The sequence below is a fragment of the Mus caroli genome, chromosome 9 (genome assembly GCF_900094665.2).
Source record: "Mus caroli chromosome 9, CAROLI_EIJ_v1.1, whole genome shotgun sequence".
NCBI classification, from domain to species: Eukaryota; Metazoa; Chordata; class Mammalia; order Rodentia; family Muridae; genus Mus; species Mus caroli.
In genome coordinates, this window is record NC_034578.1 from 63730410 (window position 1) to 63750910 (window position 20501).

General features: G+C 39.3%; 1 protein-coding gene across 5 annotated transcripts in view; it reads right to left on the reverse strand.

Annotated features, from left to right (window-relative positions):
• Nucleotides 1–20501, reverse strand: part of Usp3 (ubiquitin specific peptidase 3) — an 81545-nt gene that overhangs the window by 15491 nt on the left and 45553 nt on the right. For all 5 annotated transcript variants that reach the window (XM_021171886.2, XM_029481109.1, XM_021171884.2 and 2 more), the window contains exons 4-8: nucleotides 16017–16100; nucleotides 13866–13947; nucleotides 12068–12150; nucleotides 10650–10763; nucleotides 8234–8347 (exon numbers count right to left, since the gene is read on the reverse strand). In XM_021171886.2, coding sequence (XP_021027545.1) covers nucleotides 8234–8347; nucleotides 10650–10763; nucleotides 12068–12150; nucleotides 13866–13947; nucleotides 16017–16100 — 477 coding nt within the window. The remainder of the gene's footprint in view (nucleotides 1–8233; nucleotides 8348–10649; nucleotides 10764–12067; nucleotides 12151–13865; nucleotides 13948–16016; nucleotides 16101–20501) is intronic.

Below are 20501 nucleotides of genomic sequence, written 5' to 3' on the forward strand. Positions count from 1 at the left end.
CAAAAGACAGCTATATCAGGGTCCTTTCAGCAAAATTTTGCTGGCATATGCAATAGTATCTGGATTTGGTGGCTGATTATGGGATGGACCCCCGGGTGGGGCAGTCTCTGGATGGTCCATCCTTTTGTCTTAGCTCCAAACTTTGTCTCTGTAACTCCTTCCATGGGTATTTTATTCCCTAAGAAACAACAAGCCAGGAGGTGTCTGTGCACAATCCCAACACTTGGGAGGAAGATCTGAGTTCAAGAACAGCCCAGTCTCCAGTCTCCAGAGTGAGTTCCAAAATAGCCATGACTACAGAGAAACCTTGTCTCAAAATTCACAAATAAAAGGAGGAGGAGAAACACAAGATGTCAACCCTTGATCTCTTAAGTGTGCATGCATTTGAGACACTGACACAGAGAGACAGAGACAAGGAGAGAGAGACAGAGAGAGTGAGTGTGTTTGTGTGTTAATTAAAAATATCTAATATTCTGTACTTCCATCTTGGGCCAGAGAGTCAAGCTCTTTAAAAATTGACTCATACACAATTATGCACCATACTAAACTTGAATACATATTATAATGTATTTGTATAATAGTTCTTATATTTAGGAGAGAAAACTAAAGGAATTTTAATCCAGCAACGTGGTGCTTCTAGGAAGGAATTAGATTCAAAGACCTTCTAGTTCTGTGTGATCTGGCTGGAATGACACAACTTTAATCCCTCTGGCTGGAATACAGACACACTCTTAGTACACACCTTTAATCCCAAACAATGAAAGTAAAGTTGGTTTGTAGAAGGAAGCAGCCACGTTTGAAAGTGATGCCGAATGAGGGGCCAAATGACAAATCAGAGAAAGATTTGACAGAATGAATCAGAAAAAAATATGCCCAACTCTTAACTGCAAAGGAAAGAACAACACAAGAAAGAGAGATAACTTATGAGAGCAGTGTAAGGGGGGGGGGGGAATACCTGACTGTGTGAGTGTTTTACCAATACAGTTTTACAGAGACTGGTTGAGGTGAAGACATCACAAGCCAAAGAAGAAGGAGCAAGAAGATTAGAACAAATTGCCAGAGTTAGTTTGAGGCCAAGCAGAGCAATTCAGAAAGAGCCAAGAGAAGCCAGTTTGAATCAGTTATCTTAGAGAAGAGTTTGGGCCAGAACAGCTGAGTTGAACCAACCACCACAGTTCAGAAAGAGCTTAGAAAGATAAGTATATTCAGCAGTAAGCCTCCAAGACAAATTAAATCTGGCAAATAGAAGTTATATTTATAAGAAACTTCATGAAATTCTTAAACTAATCCAGATCAATAACTAGTAACCAACAATTAAGACATCCAAGTAAAAGAAACAATGGTACAAACTGTGTTCTAACACTATACTAGAAAAGTATCCTATATACATTTTACAGTTAAGGTTCTCCTAATTGGTAAATAGTTCTGATGACTTTTAAGAATCACTCTTTCAGACAAGGTTCCACAAACAAAATTTCTTTCAGTAATAGTTTCTCTTAATATATATTTGTACCCTTTTCTAGAGATTACAAATTATGAAGTCTCCCTAATTAATGGAACTTAAAAAGCAGAAGTCACAACAGAGGAATCTCAAATGGCCAAGAAGCACTCAAAGAAATGTTTCAAAGTCCTTAGTAATCAGGGAAATTCAAAGCAAAACAACTCAGAGATTCCACTTTACACCATTCAGAATGGCTAAGATCAAAAACACAGGTGACAGCACATGGTGGTAAGGATGAGGAGAAAGAGGAACACTCCTCCATTGTTGGTGGGATTGCAAACTGGTACAACCACTCTGGAAATCAATCTGGAAGTTCCTCAGAAAATTAGAAGACCCAGCTCTACTATTCTTGGTCATATACCCAAAAGATGCCTCACCATGTCACAGGAGCACGTGTTCCACTATGTTCATAGTGGCCTTATTTGTAATAGCCAGAAGCTAGAAACAACCCAGATGTCACTCAAACGAAGAATGGATACAGAAAATGTGGTTCATTTACACAATGCAATACTACTCAGCTATTAAGAATGAGGACATCCTGAGTTTTACAGGCAAATGAATGGAACTAGAAAATATCCTGAGTGAGGTAACCCAGACCCAAAAGGACATGCATGGTATGTACTCACAAATAAGTGAATATTATCCAAAAAATACAGAATACGTAGGATACAACCCACCAATCTTAAGAAGTTTAACAAGCTGAAAGGCCCAAGTGGGATGCTTCAGTAACACTTAGAAGGGGGATGAAAATAATCACAGGAGGCAGAGGGAAGGAGGGACATGGGTGGGAGAGGAGGGGGAGGGGAAGAGAGAATAAAATCAGGTATGGGGCTAGGGGGGAGAGAAGATCAGAGGGCCAGCAGAATGAATGGAATTATGCAGACCCCCCCCCAGGAGTGTGGAGGTGGGGGAACCCTCTAGAAAGTACCAGACCCCTGAGAGATGAGACTTTCAGGACTCAATGGGAGTGACCTTAGATGAAATGCCCAACAGTGGAGAGAGGGATATCAAGGAGTCCACCTCCAATAGACAGACGGGGCCTCAAGTGGAGGGATGGGGTTGCCAACCCACAGTCAAAATTTCTGGCATGGGGTTAAGTGCAGTCAAAGCTTCCTGTGTCCCACCTCCCCAGGCAAGGTAAAGGACACTGTCAGTAGGATAAAATGGCAACCAACAGATTGAGAAAAGATCTTTACCAACCCTACATCTGTTAGAGGTCTAATATCCAAAGAACAAAGAACTTGAGAAGTTAGATTCCAGAGAATCAAATAACCCTATTTTTAAAAATGGGGTACAAAGCTATACAAAGAATTCCCAACTGAGGAGTATCGAATGGCCGAAAAGCACTCAAAGAAATGTTCAACTCCTTAGTCATCAGGGAAATGCAAATCAAAACAACCCTGAGATTCCACCTCACACTAGTCAGAATGGCTAAAATCAAAAACTCAGGTGAGGAACCGCCAGACTGATTTCCAGAGTGGTTGTACCAGCTTGCAATCCCACCAACAATAGAGGAGTGTTCCTCTTTCTCCACATCCTTGCGGGCATCTGCTGTCACCTGAGTTTTGCAATTTAATGAGGTGCCATTTGTTGATTCTTGATCTTAGAGCATATGCATTGGTGTCCTGTTCAGGAAATTTTCCCCTGTGCCCATGTGTTTGAGGCTCTTCCCCATTTTTTCTTCTATTAGTTTCAGTGATTCTGATTTTATGTGGAGGTCCCTGATACACTTGAACTTGAGCTTTGTACGAGGAGATAAGAATGGATCAATTTGCATTTTTCTACATGCTGACCTCCAGTTGAACAAGCACCATTTGTTGAAAATGCTGTCTTTTTTTCTGCTAGATGGCTTTAGCTCCTTTGTCAAAGATCAAGTGACCATAGCTGTGTAGGTTTAATTCTGGGTCCTCAATTCTGTTCCATTGATCTACCTTGCTGTCTCTGTACCAATACCATACAGTTTTTTATCACTACTGCTCTGTAATAAAGCTTGAGGTCAGGGATGGTGATTCCCCCAGAAGTTCTTTTATTGTTGAGAATAGTTTTCCCTATCCTGGGTCTTTTGTTATTCCCAATGAATTTACAAATTGCTCTAACTCTATGAAGAACTGAGTTGGAATTTTGATGGGAATTGCATTAAATCTGTAGATTGCTTTCAGCAAGATGGCCACTTTTATTGTTTTAATCCTGCCAATCCATGAGCATGGGAGATCTTTCCATCTTCTAAGATTTTCTTCAAATTCTTTCTTCAGAGACTTGAAGTTCTTGTACAGAACTCTCACTTGCTTGGTTAGAGTCACACCAAGGTATTTTATATTATTTGTGACTATTGTGAAGGATATCGTTTCCCTAATTTCCTTTTCAGCCTGTTTATCCTTTCAGTAGAGGACGGCTACTGATTTGTTTCAGCTAATTTTATATCCAGCCACTTTGCTGAAGCTGATTATCAGGTCTAGGAGTATATTTCAGTGGTGTCAGCAGTAATTACTTGTGAACTAATGAGGAAATAGGTTATGAAGACCCAAATGCAGTCTCTGTGACAGACCAGAATTAAGAAAAAAAGACAAAAAGAAATAATAGAGGTTTGGATGGTAACAGGGTTCTTTACAATCAATGGTTAGACCTAAGATTGTCCTCTTCTTTGATGCCTAAAGAAAGACTAACAGAAAACCTGTCAAAATGATGATGTGAGAAATCACACTGCAAACAAAGGAACACCTAAAGGACCTAAAAGTGTCCTTTCTAAATGGAAGGCAAAAAAACCCAAAAAACAAAAAAAACAAAAAACAAAAATATATATATATAAAAAAAATAACAACAACAAAAACTGATGGAGCACAGTACAGCAGAACAAAGGGCAAAGGTCTCTTTACAACAATTTGTGGTACAATGCAGGCATGCATCTTAAAGGCAAATGGATGTTTTGATAGAGAATAACCAGACAAAATGGTTATCTATTGGCACCTGGTCAGGTGTGAAAGCATATATTCTGAATAATGAAACATCATGATTGGCATACCTGTAAGATACTATGTACTGGTACTGCCTAAACAAGATGGCTAAGACCAATGTGGAGTCATAGTACAAGCACCGTTGAGTGTGGTGTAGATGCCTGTAATACTAGCACTCATTAGGCAGAGGCAGGAAGATCACCTTGAACAGGTAAAAGATTTTCACGGAAAGCACACATGGAGATCTAGTCACTGGTTGCTTCCAGAAAACAGGACAGTGAGGAACCAGAGTGAAAGAAAACATTCACTGCCATTCTACTCTTAATCTTTTAAATTTGAACTGTTTGTATTTTGTCTACCAAAATAAACTTAAGTGTATTTTCCTTAAACAAAACGAAAAAACAGACAAGGCAGGGCATTCTAGGAAACCATACAGCCAGTAAGTGGATATGCACACTGGAAAAGGTCAACACATGAAGGAAGACATTTCCATGCTAGCAGCCTTGATGAGTACATAAAAGCTGCTGGCTACATTCACGATTCTTGGCCACGTTCACTTCATAGGTAAAAGATAGTCCTACTTCTTACATTCATGTCTGTATTTCTGAACCATCAAATATTCATCCCAGGAGTTAGTTTCCCAGATCTTGTCTTGTATTAATCAAGGAAAACAAGCTTTACAAACATGAAAATGGTTTGAGGTTATAAATAAATATTATAGGAGCATAATCTAAGATTCACTGTGCTTCTGTATGACCATGATTTAAGAATCACACTTACAGTGAGAGCTATGATAAGAAAGCCCCACCAGATCTCAGTGGCACTACCATCAGCATCCCCACAGAACCCTCATGAAAGTCCTACCTCCCAGCTTACACCTGGGTACTGTGTGGTGATAATCTCTAAGGCTGGCATCTTTCAACAAAGGACAATTCTTTGATTACATGAAAACGGGGAACAATCTCAATTACTGCAGAACTAGAAGAAAGCCCAGCTGATGTTCAGCAGTAATTAAGAAGACATCAAAACACATGTGATCAGAAATCACCCAATTTCTCAACCTATCACTTCTAAAGTTCTTTCATTTATCAGTGGGAATACTAAAAGTAGTAAATTCATCCATTAACTAAACCATGCTCACAGCTGGGCTATAGAAACCAGGAAGGGCAGTGATGTGGCTATGTTTGGAGAAAAGCAGATTCCACTGTATTAAAATATGGGGATGTGCTACAACTGGCTGAGTCTGCTCGATGCTTGACCAGTGGTACCCAAAAGCTTTGGAGTATGTTATCCACAGGAAGAGGGTTACTTGCTAATTCCAGAGTAGAAGCTTGATTTACCAAGTCAATTAGGACCCCAAGAAGGAGCCTTAAGGGTTTTAGTGACTCCTGCTTGGTGATTTCTACCAGATTTAGCTGCTGTTGGTTGTAGGGGCTTGTTGTCCTGCCTACAAGATGTACAGGGACAAAGGTTCAGAGATGGAGGGAATGGCCAACCAATGACTGGCCTAAATAGAGATACATCCCACAGGCAGAAAAATTCCTGACACTATTAATGACACTCTGTTACACTTGCAGACTGGAGCCTAGCATAATGGTCCTCCAAGAGGGTCCAGCCAGCAGCCAATGGAAACAAAAGCAGAGACCCATAGCCAAACATTAGATGGAGCTCAAGGAATCTCGTGAAAGAGTTGGGGAAAAGATCAACAGACCCAAAGAGGATAGTGACTCTACAGGAAGATCAACAGAATCAACTAACCTGAACCCTGGGGCTCCCAGAGACTGAACCACCAACCAAAGAGCAAACACAGGCTACACCTAGGCCCCCTGCACATGTGTAGCAGATGTGCAGTTTGGTCTTCATGCGGTCCCCCAACAACTGGAGCAGGGGCTGTCCCTGAATCTGTTGCCTGCCTATGGATCCAGTACCCCTAACTAGGGTGTCTTATCTGGGAGAGGATGTACCTAATCCTGCAGTGATTGGATAAGCCCTGGTGGTGGTGGGGTGATATCCAAGTGGGGCTCCCCCTCCTCAGGAAAAGGGGAGGGAATAATGGGGGTAAGATTTGTGTGATGAGGTACTGGGAGGATGGGGGTTGATAAAGGAATGTAAAGTGAATAAAATAATAAAAATATGGGGATGTGTCAGACATTCAAAATGAAAAGACTATGATCACCCTGGGCACCAAGGAAGCTGCACCATGGCTTCACCCAAGGCACGTCTGCTGTGAAGAACTCCTAAACACTTCCTCATCTTGGTCCCATCTGACCTCAGTGGTCTCCAAGGAGATGTGTAGGACTGAACAAGTTTCTCTTTTTGACTCTTCTTTTTTTTTTTTTAAGATTTTATTCATTTATTTTATATATGACAAGTACACTGTAGCTGTCTTCAGAGACACCAGAAGAGGCCATCTGATCCCATTATAGATGGTTGTGAGCCACCATGTGGTTGCTGGGAATTGAACTCAGGACTTCTGGGAGAGCAGTCAATGCTCTTAACCGCTGAGCCATCTCTCCAGCCCATTTTGACTCTTCTAAACTTAAGAGTTAGCTTAGCCAAAATGCTTTGTGGCTTGGTTTTTAGAAAGGATAAAGTACTTAGGGCTTGCCACATAGTAGACATCCAACGATCAGGAACTACTATTATGTTAAGTTCAAGCCTGGCAAGCACCATCTGAACACTTATTTCTGCTTTTCCTGCTTTGAGTCAGAAAATTCTAAAATTCTTAGGAGTCTCTTCTGAGAAATTAAAGAGAATGATACATAAGTTTCCTTGAAAAAATAAATAAAAGACCAGGGTTAGCAGTGGTTAAATCAAAGGCTGGGCTCATTTGGTAAGCAGTAAGTTACAAGACTTTGATTAACCTTTTAAACATATTTCTCTATAATAAAAAGTACAAAATGTATTGTTAAGTTTCACTATAATGTGTTTTTTAAACAAAGAAGGACAAATGCAAGGTGCCAAATCATGACTCTAAAAGCTACAACTTGCTTCAATGAAAGAATAAAATCAGCCAAACATGGCAAACACTGGAAGTACCATACATCTGTAATGACCTGAATTCTCACAAGGATGGCAACCAAGAGAGGTAGGACAGGTGACTAAATAGGATTGGCCCTCCCAAAGCGTGATTCTTAGGAAACATAGACTTCATTCTAGAGCTTTAGAACCTGGTCAGCAGTGTCTGACACTGTAGATTTCCACTGGCTTCATTTCACTTCTTTGTGTGTGGCAGTATTAGATGGAACCTGTGGTCTCATCCATACCAGGCTAGTGCTCTACTGCAGAGAGAGCCCCAGCTCTCACTTCCTTCTTTAGGTTGGAATAATAAGATAGTTAAGTACATGGTGACAATCATTTCTCTTGAAAGAATCAGGGCTGGAGAGATGGCTCAGCAGTAAGAAACACTGGCTACTATTTCAGAGGACTCAAGTTTAATTCCTAGCACCCACATGTCAGCTCATACATGTGTGTAACTCAAGCTCCTGGGCTTATGACATCCTCACATAGAGATACATGCAGGCAAAACACCAATGAACATAAAAATAAAGTTAAAAAAAAAAAGACTTGAAAGAATCAAGAAACTTTAATTGTTCATTACATATTCCTAGCACACATGGACTACTCACTAGGGGATTTTAAATAAGCCAGTGTTTACTCAGTCCCTCTGCTCATCTAACAAAAGCTCTGCTTAGAGCACCCATAGTACTACCAGCTTTGTAAGCACTGAGAGGCAGCAGAAAGAACCCAGATATCTTCAGTGCCCTTCTTTAATACTCACCTAAAGTTAGGCATGATCTTCCAGACAACATAAAACAAGGACTCAGGACTAAATGCAGTCTGGCTGCCTTGCCATAAAGCACACAGTGTCTTTCTAAACTCTTCTACTAAAGACCTGGAATAGAGGGAGAGACGGCAGGTTTAACATCTTTGGAAGGCCACTAGTTCAACACATACAGCTCAACTGTCTAAAATACATAATAAAAAATGAAAACTTCCAAGTGCTTAGTCATCTGAACTAAGTCTGATAGCTATGTATGTAAGAGCATTTTAAAAACCCATATAAACAGCAGCATTGTCAACAAAACTAATTTTTAACCTTTGAGTGTGTCAAGGTACTAGCATTTTGTTCACAGACTGAAAGAAACACATAAAGCAGTAAAGCAGTGGATCCGTCACAAGCAAAGCACTTAAGCATGCTCATTTACAGACTGTCAACAAGCGACAGAGCATCCCTCCCCATCCCTGCATGCGGCCTTCTTTGCCTCATAAGGCACTTCCAGGCTTATCTGTTCATCTATGCCTCAAACAGTGTAAGTAGTCACAAGGCTGCTTCTGGGCTTAACTCTAGCTATCTTGGAACCTGCCATATAGATCAACCTGCCATATAGATCAGACTGCCTCAGACTCACTCTTCTGCTTCTACTGGAATTAAAGGTATGCCTGCCATGTCAGGCCTTCAGGAATGCTTCTATTTAGGTTTTTTTTCCCTACTTTTGACAGGAACTTTCTATTGCACATCTTCTTAGTTACTTCAAACTCACTATGTGCAAAGCGTCTCCAGTTTCTACTGTTCCATGCTCCCCCTGCCCTCCCCCACCAGCTATATACTTCACTTCTTCAACACAACCCCCACTTTTTTATTAATCATATAAACTCCTAGAATAAAAATCTGGGAGTGTGCCATCTTCTGGGGGAATTTCCTCAGGAAAAAAAAGTAATCCTTATCAATCCCTTCTTTCTCCCAGAGGTAGGACACATTAGTAATGGTAGCATCCCACTATCTGGGACTAAGTAAATAAAAGATGAGCAAGAAGGAACCTAATGATTTTGCAAAAACAGTCCTTGACAGATCATTTACATGAGAAAATAAAACCATGAACATTTAAGTTACAGTTAATTATGATTTTCTGTGCATGTAGCTAAACTGATACACTTTGAATTCAGTTCCTAGATCTATCAGTATAACCAATCACTCTTGGATACGTGATAGCTTCTTTCTCAACCCTGTAATCTAGCAGGTGCCTCCCAGCAGACGCTGGGATAGCCACAAGGTGCTTGCTTAGCTTCCCTTGCAGCTGGAGCAAGGTACAGTCTGAAGCAGGAGTTAAGTAACACTAAAAAAGCAGACACAACACCAAACCCTCTTTGGAGGTGGACAAGGTAGCAAGCACCATCCCACATCCAGGGACAGCAAAGGCAGCAGTATCCTTGAAGGGCATCTCTGCATGACTGTGGCTATGGTGTTAGCTCTGTTCTGACTTTCAACACATCCAGTAATGTAGACTCGCCAACTCTTCTTCAGTATATTATTTTTGGCCAAATCAGCCAGTGTCAATTTCTGTAGGCTGTAACCAAATTTCAAATAACAACAAATGCTTTTCTTAACTTTTGCACATATGTATTTTCTCCTCATTATTTCACTGCTGTCTCTGGCACAATGGAAGCCCCATTAAATGCAGGTACTTTTCCATTCATTCTATATGCTGCCACCAAACAAAACTCCCTTCACATAGCAAATGACCCCTTCTCAATATCAGGGCTCTGTCTGTTCTAGCCAATATTCTAACTCGTTCTTTCCTACTCTTCTCTCTCACTGAGGCAGGGCAGTATCTTATAAATCGGCCTTTCAAAATTGTGAAAAAGAGTTGTGTGGGGGAATGAAACAGGCAGACAGAAAAAACATTATATACATATGGACAGGTAAGCCATGTCTGTGCTTCAGTAAGGGTAAGGAAAAGATGTACTATGCTTCTATTGTAACACAGCAGACCTTCTGAACTCCAGAAGAGCAAAGCTGCAGTGAGTCTGAATATAAACTGGTCTTTGATAACAACTTCTGTTTATAACCCCTCCATATTAACTCAAATTGACTATTAATGTTATTACCCAAATAGGCTTACTCTAATACTATCAGACCAATAGATTAAGATCAACTAGTGATGCTTATAGATGTCTACACCTGAATGTCTGTGCATATATACAGATGCCTGCAAAGACTTGGGCAGTGCTAAAATAGCCGTCCCATTATAATAGCAGGAATTTAAAAAAAAAACAATTATTAAGATTATGAGCTAGATTAATGCGATTTAGGAAGAGCTTTATAAAATCTACTTATTAGTTAAAATATAAAAATCAGGAGAGAGATTCATTTGTTTTGCAGCTCAAAGCCAGAAAGGCCATTTCTGGTAACTCACACATTGCTGTCCCCTTGGCTCCTGGTGTGGTATGTTCGCCTTCCTGCTGTTTTCCCATTCCTTAACTCCACAGCAGGCAGTTCTTTGAAATAACAGCAAAACTGCTCAATGTTACTATTTTAAAAGGAAGTGAAGAAAATTATTTTTTTTAAAGAAAAGAATTTAAAGGACAGTAAAAAAGGTTCTACAAAATCTACACAAGAATTTTCAAAATGTGATCTGTCGCTTGTCTCATTACACAGTACACAATATCATTGTGTTTCACTGCTCTTCCCTCACTCCGAGAAACGCACAGAAGTACAGCTCTGAGGGGATTCCCCTCCATCATAGGTTATCCTGTCTCTTCCTCCTTCCCTCCTCCTTTTTCTTCCCTCCTTCTCCCCCTTCTCTTGCCTTGAACTTCCTCTGTGGTACCTCAGACTTCTAAGCCCCCTGCCTTACTTCTCAAATGCTGCTCCTGTGTGTGCTAAGGACCACACCAGGGTCTGCTGTGGACTTGACGTGTTCCCTATCAACTGAACTACACACCAACTTTCACTTCTCTCTTTTAGTGTACTTATTTCCAGGTATTCAATAAAATAATTTCCTCAAAACAAACCATGAAACCAACCATATTTTTTAGACATGCTATATAAGATCACAGGGACAAATTGACTAGAATTTCTCTGAGGAAGAACAGGTAAGTGAAATGGCAAAATCTGCCTTTAAGGTAGATTCAGTGTGGCTCTGCTCTAATCTGGAGTGTCAACTGGGAAGATCACTAACTCCAGCCTTAGATGTCTCATTAAAGTCTGAAAGTATAAAGCTTTCAAAATAGTTTCTTCTACTGAGGTCAGCCCTATTGGCCACTTTCTTTTTACCACTCTCTTATACTCTAAAGTTCTCATGACTAGTGGCTGAAATAAGCTCTAAACCTTTAGTTCTACAGACTAAAGCCCATGGGCCCGACATATCCCCCAGCCTAGGAACTTTTATGTTTTCAATGAAGGATTTTTTTTTAACTTATCTTTTCCCTTCTCTAATTGACTTTGGCTATATCGCCCAAGCTGGGTTTAAGCTGCTCTAGCTTCCTGAGTAGCTGAGATCTAGATAAAATAGGAGAGAAATATGTACATGGTCTAAAATGTTTACTGTCCCCCCTTTCTCAGAGAAGGTGTCCTGACCCTCCTGTGGCCATTCAAGAAGCAATGAGAAACAAGAGCTAACTGTAATTTTCTAACAAGAGATGCCTGAAGGAGTTTAGACAAACTGCATTATTTATTCTTTCCTCCTACTGTAAGAAGTAGGAGTCACTTTCTCAATTCTCTGATGAGGACAAAGCACAGAAGCTAGAGTTAGAGGCAGAAAACAGGCTCTGAACACTGAGCCTTTGCTCCCGAGCTGTAATATCAAAAACTTCTGACTGTAGCATTCATTACCTGAGTGACTGAAGGATAGCATTCATGAAACAAGTGTTGCCCAAATTTCGAAGGCCTGTGGCACAAATGGCAGTCGTACTTCCCTGTAACGAGGAAGAAAAGGCCATCAGTGCTGCCAAGGACAGGTAGCTACTTCAAACATCTAAGTTAAGCCAAGGTCTCTGCTTGAAACTCCAGTACCACGCCTGTCTGGAAGTATTTCTTTTCCCTTTTCTGCCTAGTGATTATTTCAGGCAAATTTTCTAGGCTATGTGAGGGCATGGATATTTTAGTGTCTGTGAGAAAATAAGCATCAATAAATACCATGGATGAAAAAAAAACAGGGAAATACATTTTAAGGTAGTGCATTTATAAGATTCTACTAAAATTATAAGTTGAAAAATCAAAACATGTAAACCCCAACTTTTAACTGAAAAGCATACTCAAGTGAAAGATATTTTTCCTAGCAGTGGGGCATGAACCATAAACCACTACCTGACTTCTTAAAAGATAAGAGGCTTGGTTTTCTTATTGGTTTGACAAATGCCCCAAGATATCTAAATACTACACCAGGAGGCAAATTCTCCAGTCCAACCCAAAAGATCTCTGCCTATAATTCAGATTAGTTATTTCTTCTACAAAATCCTTAAGACTTTAAGCATGTCCAGTGCCAGCAGAGAGTTAAATGCACGGCAAAAATACTGCTGAGCCATTTAAAATCTGTAGTGACTTTAAAACTGTTAATACACAAGCAGTTTCCAAAATGAGGATGAATACTTATACTTCATGGTGAAATTACATTAATGAAGCCCTGAGGTAAAACAAAACAAAACACAAAACTACCAAAAGTTCAGACCAATAGAATCTGGGGAACTGTGCAGGACAGTTCTGTGTCAGCTTGACACAGGTTAGAGTTATCTGAGAGGAGGGGAATTCAATTAAGAAAATGACTTCCTTAAAATCAGGCTGTAGGCAAGCCTGTAAGGAATGTCCCTACTTAGAGGTTGATGAGGGAGGGCCTAGCTCATTATGGATAAGACCACCCCTGATCCTGGGTTCTATAAGCAAGTTGAGCAAGCCATGGAAAGCAAACCAGTAAGTATCTCCACTCCATGGCTTCTGCAGACATCAACTCCTGCCTCCAGGTTCCTGCCCTGTTTGAGTTCCTGTCCTGACTGCCTTTAATGATGAACTGTGATTTAAAAGTGTAAGCCAAACAAATGCTTTCCTCTCCAAGTTGCTTTGGTCATGGCCTTTCATCAAAGCAATAACAATCCTAGTGAAAGAAAGATGGTCTCTAGAGCGCCACAGAAGGTACCTCAATAAGCACCAAGAGTGATCTGCTTGGACTGGGTGTGCAGGGTGTAGTGGGCCACACCTTTAGTCCCAGCCCTCAGAGGCAGAGGCAGGCTGATTTTTTTTTAGTTCAAGGCCAGCCTGGTCTATCTATATAGAAAGTTCCAGGCTGGCCAGGACTATATAGTGAAACCCTGTCTCAAACAACAACAACCAAACAAACAAAAAATAGTAAACTGTTTGCAGGGTGGTACATGCCTGCAACACTGAAGAGGAAGAGGCAGAGGCAAAGGCAGGCAGATTGCTGAGTTTGAGGCCAGCCTTGTCTACATAAAGAATTCTAAGATATCCAGGGCTACATAGATGGTCTCCAAAAAAGAGTGGGAAGGCATGTATAAGTGGCAAAATTTTTTTGAAACATTTCAAATCAAGGCACACTTAATAAAAGTTTGTAACAGGTAAGAGCACTTGTTAGAGCTGTGACAAATGGCAATTAGACATAAGAATAAATTTAATTACTTACATTTACTTTTAATAACTTGCTGTTTAGTGATGAGTTTTCCAATAATTTTCTTTTTCTGTGCCTGTCAGCTGTAAAGGCTGAGCTATTAAAATATAAACAGACAGTTAAAAAGACATTTCGGTTTTAAAAATATAAATTATTATATTTTATTCTCAGTTATTCTCAAAATAGTAGAATCTGCTAGACCAGTGGTTCTCAACCTGTGGGTTGTGACTCTTTGGGGAGTTAAACAACCCTTTCACAGGAGTCTCATATCTGATATCCTGCATATCAGATACAATTCATAACAGGAGCAAAATTACAGTATGAAGCATCAACAAAATAATGTTATAGTTGGGGTCATGACACCAATAAGCCCATGTTTCCTCTGCTTATTTCTTAATGGTATGTATGAATCTTAGTTGTTTGCAGTGTTTCGCTATTATTTTTTAAAGCTGCAAAAAATTACTGTTTGTTTTTCTAGTTTGTGCTTATGTGTGTGCTGGCTTCCAAGCTCGTGGACTTCCAGAAAGATTAATACCTTTGGTCTTTTTCAACAGCCTCCCTGAGCTTTTTAGATATATGAAAGGTGGCAGTGTCAGGGTGAGAACCACTGCTCTAGTCCCACGCTAGCCATTTACATTTAGACTTAATAAAACTGAAAATCAGTTTCTCAGTGACTTAGAGGCCCTTCAGTGCCTCTGTCTCTCACCAGACATAGCCCTATGTGTCTCATCTCCAATGAAGGAACTAAAAGCACTTTGAAAAAGTAAGCAGCCAAAGGATGACACAAGTACCTAGACTACCGGTCCTTCCTTTTCTCAGTTTTATAATCTGATTTGTGGATTTGGATTCCACAATGAAATGTTTTTAACAGCCTTTTCTCAGTCCTAGTTTTATAATCCATTCAGGCAGTGAGACATGCATTAAAAGTCTTTAGTTCACAGATAGCATATAGTGTTGGGATAGAAAATATGTTTCCTCTCTATTATTTTGGAATATCTACTAATTTACACTTGGGATGTCAAGAGATACTGTAGATAGCATATTTTCACAATACTTTCAATATACCAAACCAGATGCCAAAATAAATCAGATGGACCTGACAATGTAGGTGATCTGTGATGAGCTACACAAATTTCACTTGAGGCAACTTGTCACTATGGGGCCACGAAGCTTCAAAGGCACTGCTATGTGTCATGGTTTGTATATTTTTGGACCAGGGAGTGGCACCATTTGTAGGTGTGACCTTGTTGGAATAGGTGTGACCTGGTTGGAGTAGGTGTGTCACTGTGGGTGTGGGCTTAAGACCCTCACCCTAGTTGCCTGGAAGTCAGTCTTCCACTANCAGCCTTTGGATGAAGATGTAGAACTCTCAACTCTCAGCTCAGCCTGTGCCATGCCTGCCTGGATGCTGCCATGTTCCCACCTTGATGATAATGAACTGAACCTCTGAACCTGTAAGCCAACCCCAATTAAATGTTGTTTTTTATAAGACTTGCCTTTGCCTTGGTCATTGGTGTCTGTTCACAGCAGTAAAACCCTAAGACACTATGTGAGTTTCTATTTACCATTTCAGGAGTTTCATCTGAATAGGCAATTTGGCTATAGCAAGACAAATCTTCACATCGATTTTTCAATTTCTTTCAGGTGACAACACATCCACTTGTAATTTCAAGTTCTATGTACTTCTTTACCAAAGAGACAAAAAACCTGAGGTCCTACGCTGTGGTTTATTTGCAAAGTGCACACTCAAGACACTTGAACCTAACTTCTCTTAAAATAATACAGAAAGAAATCTGTCTTTCAAAGCAGATCTTCAATTCAGCAGAAAATTTCTAATGCCAAATACTTCTATAATTATCTTAATGTCTTGTGAGTGAACTGAAATTAGCTTGTAACTTTGTGGGTAGTAGTAATTTTAAAACAAGCTCTTGGGCCTTGGATATAGTTTTCAATAAATATTGAATGAAATATGGGCAGAGTTTAGATATCTAATTCAAAGGCTTTGTTTATCAACATTTCAATTGCATTCATATCATGCTGGCTACAAAGCTCTCCAAAAACAAACAAACAAACAAACAAAAACTAAAAACAAGAAAACAAAACAACAAACAAACACCACTTGGTGACTCTGAGTGTCCCCTCCCCTTTCCAGGACCCACTACTCACTTTTCCAAGTTCTGTAAGTGTTCTCTCACTTTCTGTACCAGGCCCAGCTTGGTGTCATTGACCACAAAATCGTCACAGCGATAACTGCAAAAAAAAAAAAAAAAAAAAAAAAAAAAAAAAACTCCTAATCAGTGTGGATAAAGAGCTTGAGAAAATGCATCATCAGTGAAGCACTGAGAGGCCTGGCTGCTGCCACAGTCACAAGGCTGGCTCTACAGGCCACTGTGCCGGGCTGAGCTTCAAGAGGATTTGGATTCCACAATGGAATGTTTTTAACAGCCTTTTCTTAAAGCCACGTACGCAATGAACACTAGTCTTTTCACATTTTTATTTAAAAGCTCTTCAGTTCTTTTGAAAATGAAGTAAGCTGCTACGTGAGCTACATTTTTGTTAGTGGAGCATAATATACAGAAAAGGAACAAAAAGTGGCCATTCTTTCCCAGCAGCATTAAGCCTTCACACCTTACAGTGATGCTTCTCCACCCAAATTAGTGGGGAGTTTGGAGGAGGAAAAACTAAAGTGAAAAGTAGAGAAAATGTAATTAACCTGTAGGTATAGCCACATAGAAAAACTAAAATATGCACAGTAAACATTAATTAACAGAAAGAATTCTGATGAGTTGGGAGTACCTTCCAGTCCTAGACTGCATCTTTTCAGTTCAATGATGAGGATTTGAGAAAAAATGTTTACAGTGGTTTTAAAAATTGATAGTTTATGTGGTAGTAAGTCAGTAAGTAAATAATGCAAGGAACTGCACAAGATAAACTTTGATTTTTGCATTAGCATTCAACTTTTTCCTGGAAGAAGGTCAGTTTTAACAAAAACTACTTATAGACAAGGACTAAGGTTTTGTTTTATTTTGTCCTTAATATGTTTTATTTTGTTCTTAATGTATAAAACCATTGTTCACTAAGCACCAAAAAATAAAAATTACATTCTGAGAAAACAAAACTTTAAAAGCATACAACTAGTAACAAGTGGGTTGGTCATCTGGAGCACAATCCAAAAGGTGTCTCATATATGAATTAGTTGATAAAAATAAAAGTGACAAGGGAAAGCAATTTAAGAAAACAGTTACACACAAAATTATTGTATGATTCATTCAAAGCAATGAAAATCTAAGCGAATGTGTCTAGAGACTTTATAATGTCACCTGTATGATTACTGAACACACACTGTCAATCAGGACTTTTCTAAGACAGTCTTCAAGTTCTCGGGGTTAACTCCAAGCATTCCCACAAACATTCAGAGCAAACCTTCACAACTCAGAACTACCATTCTTTCTAGAATCAGGATGCCTACACAGGAAGAGGTTTAATTATCTCTCCTATCAGCATAAATAGTAAGGTATAAGGCTACTTTATCTTTGAAAATCTGAACTTCAGGCACTTGGTACCTCAATGAACACTAAGCATTCCCTAAAGAACAAATTACATTTTCATTCTATGTTTCCATAAATTATTACACATCATTTTGATAAAATAGCACCCAAGTGTTCAAACCAAAAACCACTCCAATTGCCAATACTAGAAGATGCAGTCTAAGCAACTTCAGATCACAAGATGCCACCATACATTTACATTAGAGTAAACCTCTAACTGCTCCCTAAAGATGGTACTTTTGTTTAAAGAAATAAATGATTTCAAATTAAGTAATTTGAAAGTACTGGTTCTCTTCTTAAAGTATACCTTTTGGTATTCCATGGATTCAGCCTAGGGTATAAAATAGCAGTGGTTAAAGTAACATTTTTACATATTGAAATATGTAGATTTATGTGTAATCTTGTCCTGTACTGAGTCTGGCTCAAGCAAGTCAAGTTGTTTCCTATCTCTAAATGATCCACTTTGTTTTCATTACTAAATTGTAGAGATGGGCTGAGATGACTAAACACAAACAGAACTGAGCTTTTACAAGGTTTCACTAATGTGTTTACCCCACAACTAATGCAGTGTCAAACCTTTCCCTATTAGCCACAGCTTCAACCTATGAGGCTGCATTTTGCTTTCATCCTTCAAATATACGATGTGGTGATTTACAAGCCAGGTGCTTGCATCATTTCTAGCCTTACATAGAACATCACCAATCATATGTCAACAGAGTCAAATGACATGCCTATGAAACAATAGAGATGTAGTGTTTATATCAGCTTGTGCAAACAGCACCAGTTACAGGAAGACCTAAGTAAATTAATTGATAAACTGAAATATTATCACTTAATTATAATAATTTTCAAGATGAAAATTAAGAATGGAGGTTCTGTGGAGATTAGCTGTACAAGTATGAGACCCCAAGTTTAAACCCATCATCCACATTAAAAACAGCATGGCAGTATGAGCATATAAAAACAGCATGGCAGTATAATCTAGTACTGCGGAGTGTGAGGGGTGGGCACAGAGACAAGAAATACTGAGGGCTTGCTAGTTGCCAACCTAAGTACAGCAAGCTCCAGGTCCAAAAAAAGAAAATGTAGAACAACTCCTAATACTGATCTCTGGCCTCTAGATGTACACACAGGCAAGTCCAACTATATATATATATATATATATATATATATATATATATATATGAATGAACATTAAGAATGGAGGTTCTGTGGAGATTAGCTGTGAAAGGACCCAAATATAGCCGTCTCTTGTGAGACTATGCCGGGGCCTAGCAAACACAGGAGTGGATGCTCACAGTCAGCTATTGGATGTATCACAGGGCTCCCAATGGAGAAGCTAGAGAAAGTACCCAAGGAGCTAAAGGGATCTGCAACCCTATTGTTGGAACAACATGATGTACTAACCATTACCCCTGAGCTCTTGTCTCTAGCTGCATATGTATCGAAAGATGGCCTAGTCGGCCATCAATGGAAAGAGAGGCCCATTGGACTTGCAAACTTTATATGCCCCAATATAGGGGAATGCCAGGGCCAAAAGAATGGGAATGGGTGGGTAGGGAAGTGGGGGGCGCTATGGGGGACTTTTGGGATAGCATTGGAAATGTAATTGAGGAAAATATGTAATAAAAATATTAAAAATCAAAAAAAAAAAGAGGGTGGGTAGTGGAGTTAAATAGGGAAAGATCTGCGTGAGGGGTACTGGGAGAAGCGGGGCTGATATTGGGATTAAAGCAAATAATTTTTTTTAAAAAAGTAATTGCAATTTTCTATGGAAAAATTTAAAATACTGTGTAAAAAAATTTAAATGAAGCATATAAAATAAAGAGAATGTTAGAAAAAATGTATTTTAACATAAAAGTTGCCTTTTAGTAAAAAAATAACTGAATTAAGCACAAACAGTAACATCAGAAATTAGCAGATATTCAGAAGGCTAGGAGCACCAATTGGTTATTCAATACCAAGAGATCAGTCCTGAAGTAGTATATATACTGAGCAAGATGTATTTACGTATTTAGGAGTGTGTGTGTGTGTGTGTGTGTGTGTGTGTGTGTGTGAGTGTGTGTGTAAAATAACAAAGTAAAAGGCCATGAATTTGAAAGAGAAAACAGGTGCTGCATGGGAGGGGTTGGAGGGAGGAAAGGAAAATAGGGCAAATTATAGGAGTATAATTTTTAAAAATAAAGCTATTATTAAAAAGTGGTAAGAGGGGCTGGAGAGATGGCTCAATGGTTAAGAGCACTGACTGCTCTTCCAGAGGTCTGAGTTCTATTCCCAGCAACCACATGGTGGCTCACAACCATCTGTAATAGGATCTGATGCCCTCTTCTGGTGTGTCTGAAGACATTCACAGTGTATATAAATAAATCATTAAAAAAAGAAAAAATGGGGGGGGGTGGTAAGAGATACTAAAGTTGGGTGTGGTGGTGTGTATCTTTAATCCCAGCATCTGGGAGAGAGAAGCAGGCAGACCGGATCCCAGTCTGCTCTACACAGTGAGTTTCAGGTCAGCCAGGATTTCATAGTCAAAAATAAACAAACAAATAAATATTAAAAAGGTAAGAGACATTGCCCAACTGATCATTCAGATGTGTTATTGCTCAAATGGTGTGCAATTTTACAAAGAAGTACCTCCATCTCAGAAACCTGTTTGTTTTCTAATGAGTAGATCTGATAAGACAGGAGGTAGGGAAGAATTGGGAGGAATAGAGAGAGGGAAACATAATCAGAATATAAATAAAGATATGGTCATTAAACTCATTATCTCCTACCATTTTTATTTAACAGATTTTTTTGAAACTACACTTCTTTCATTTCCCCCTTTTTCCTTTCCTCCCTGCAGCCCCTTTGTTCTCTCTCAAACTCATGGACTTTTTTTACTTTAATTGTTGACATACACACACACACACACATGTGCATGTGTGAATTCATAAATATATAAATACAACTTGTTCAGTATGTAAACAGGCTTCTAAAGGAAAATAAAATAAAATAAAAACACATCAGAATTGAGCAAAACAAACAGAAGGAAACGAGCCTAAAGGCATGCACAAAAACCAAGAGACACACTCTCATATACTCAGGGGAGGGGAGGGGAGGGGAG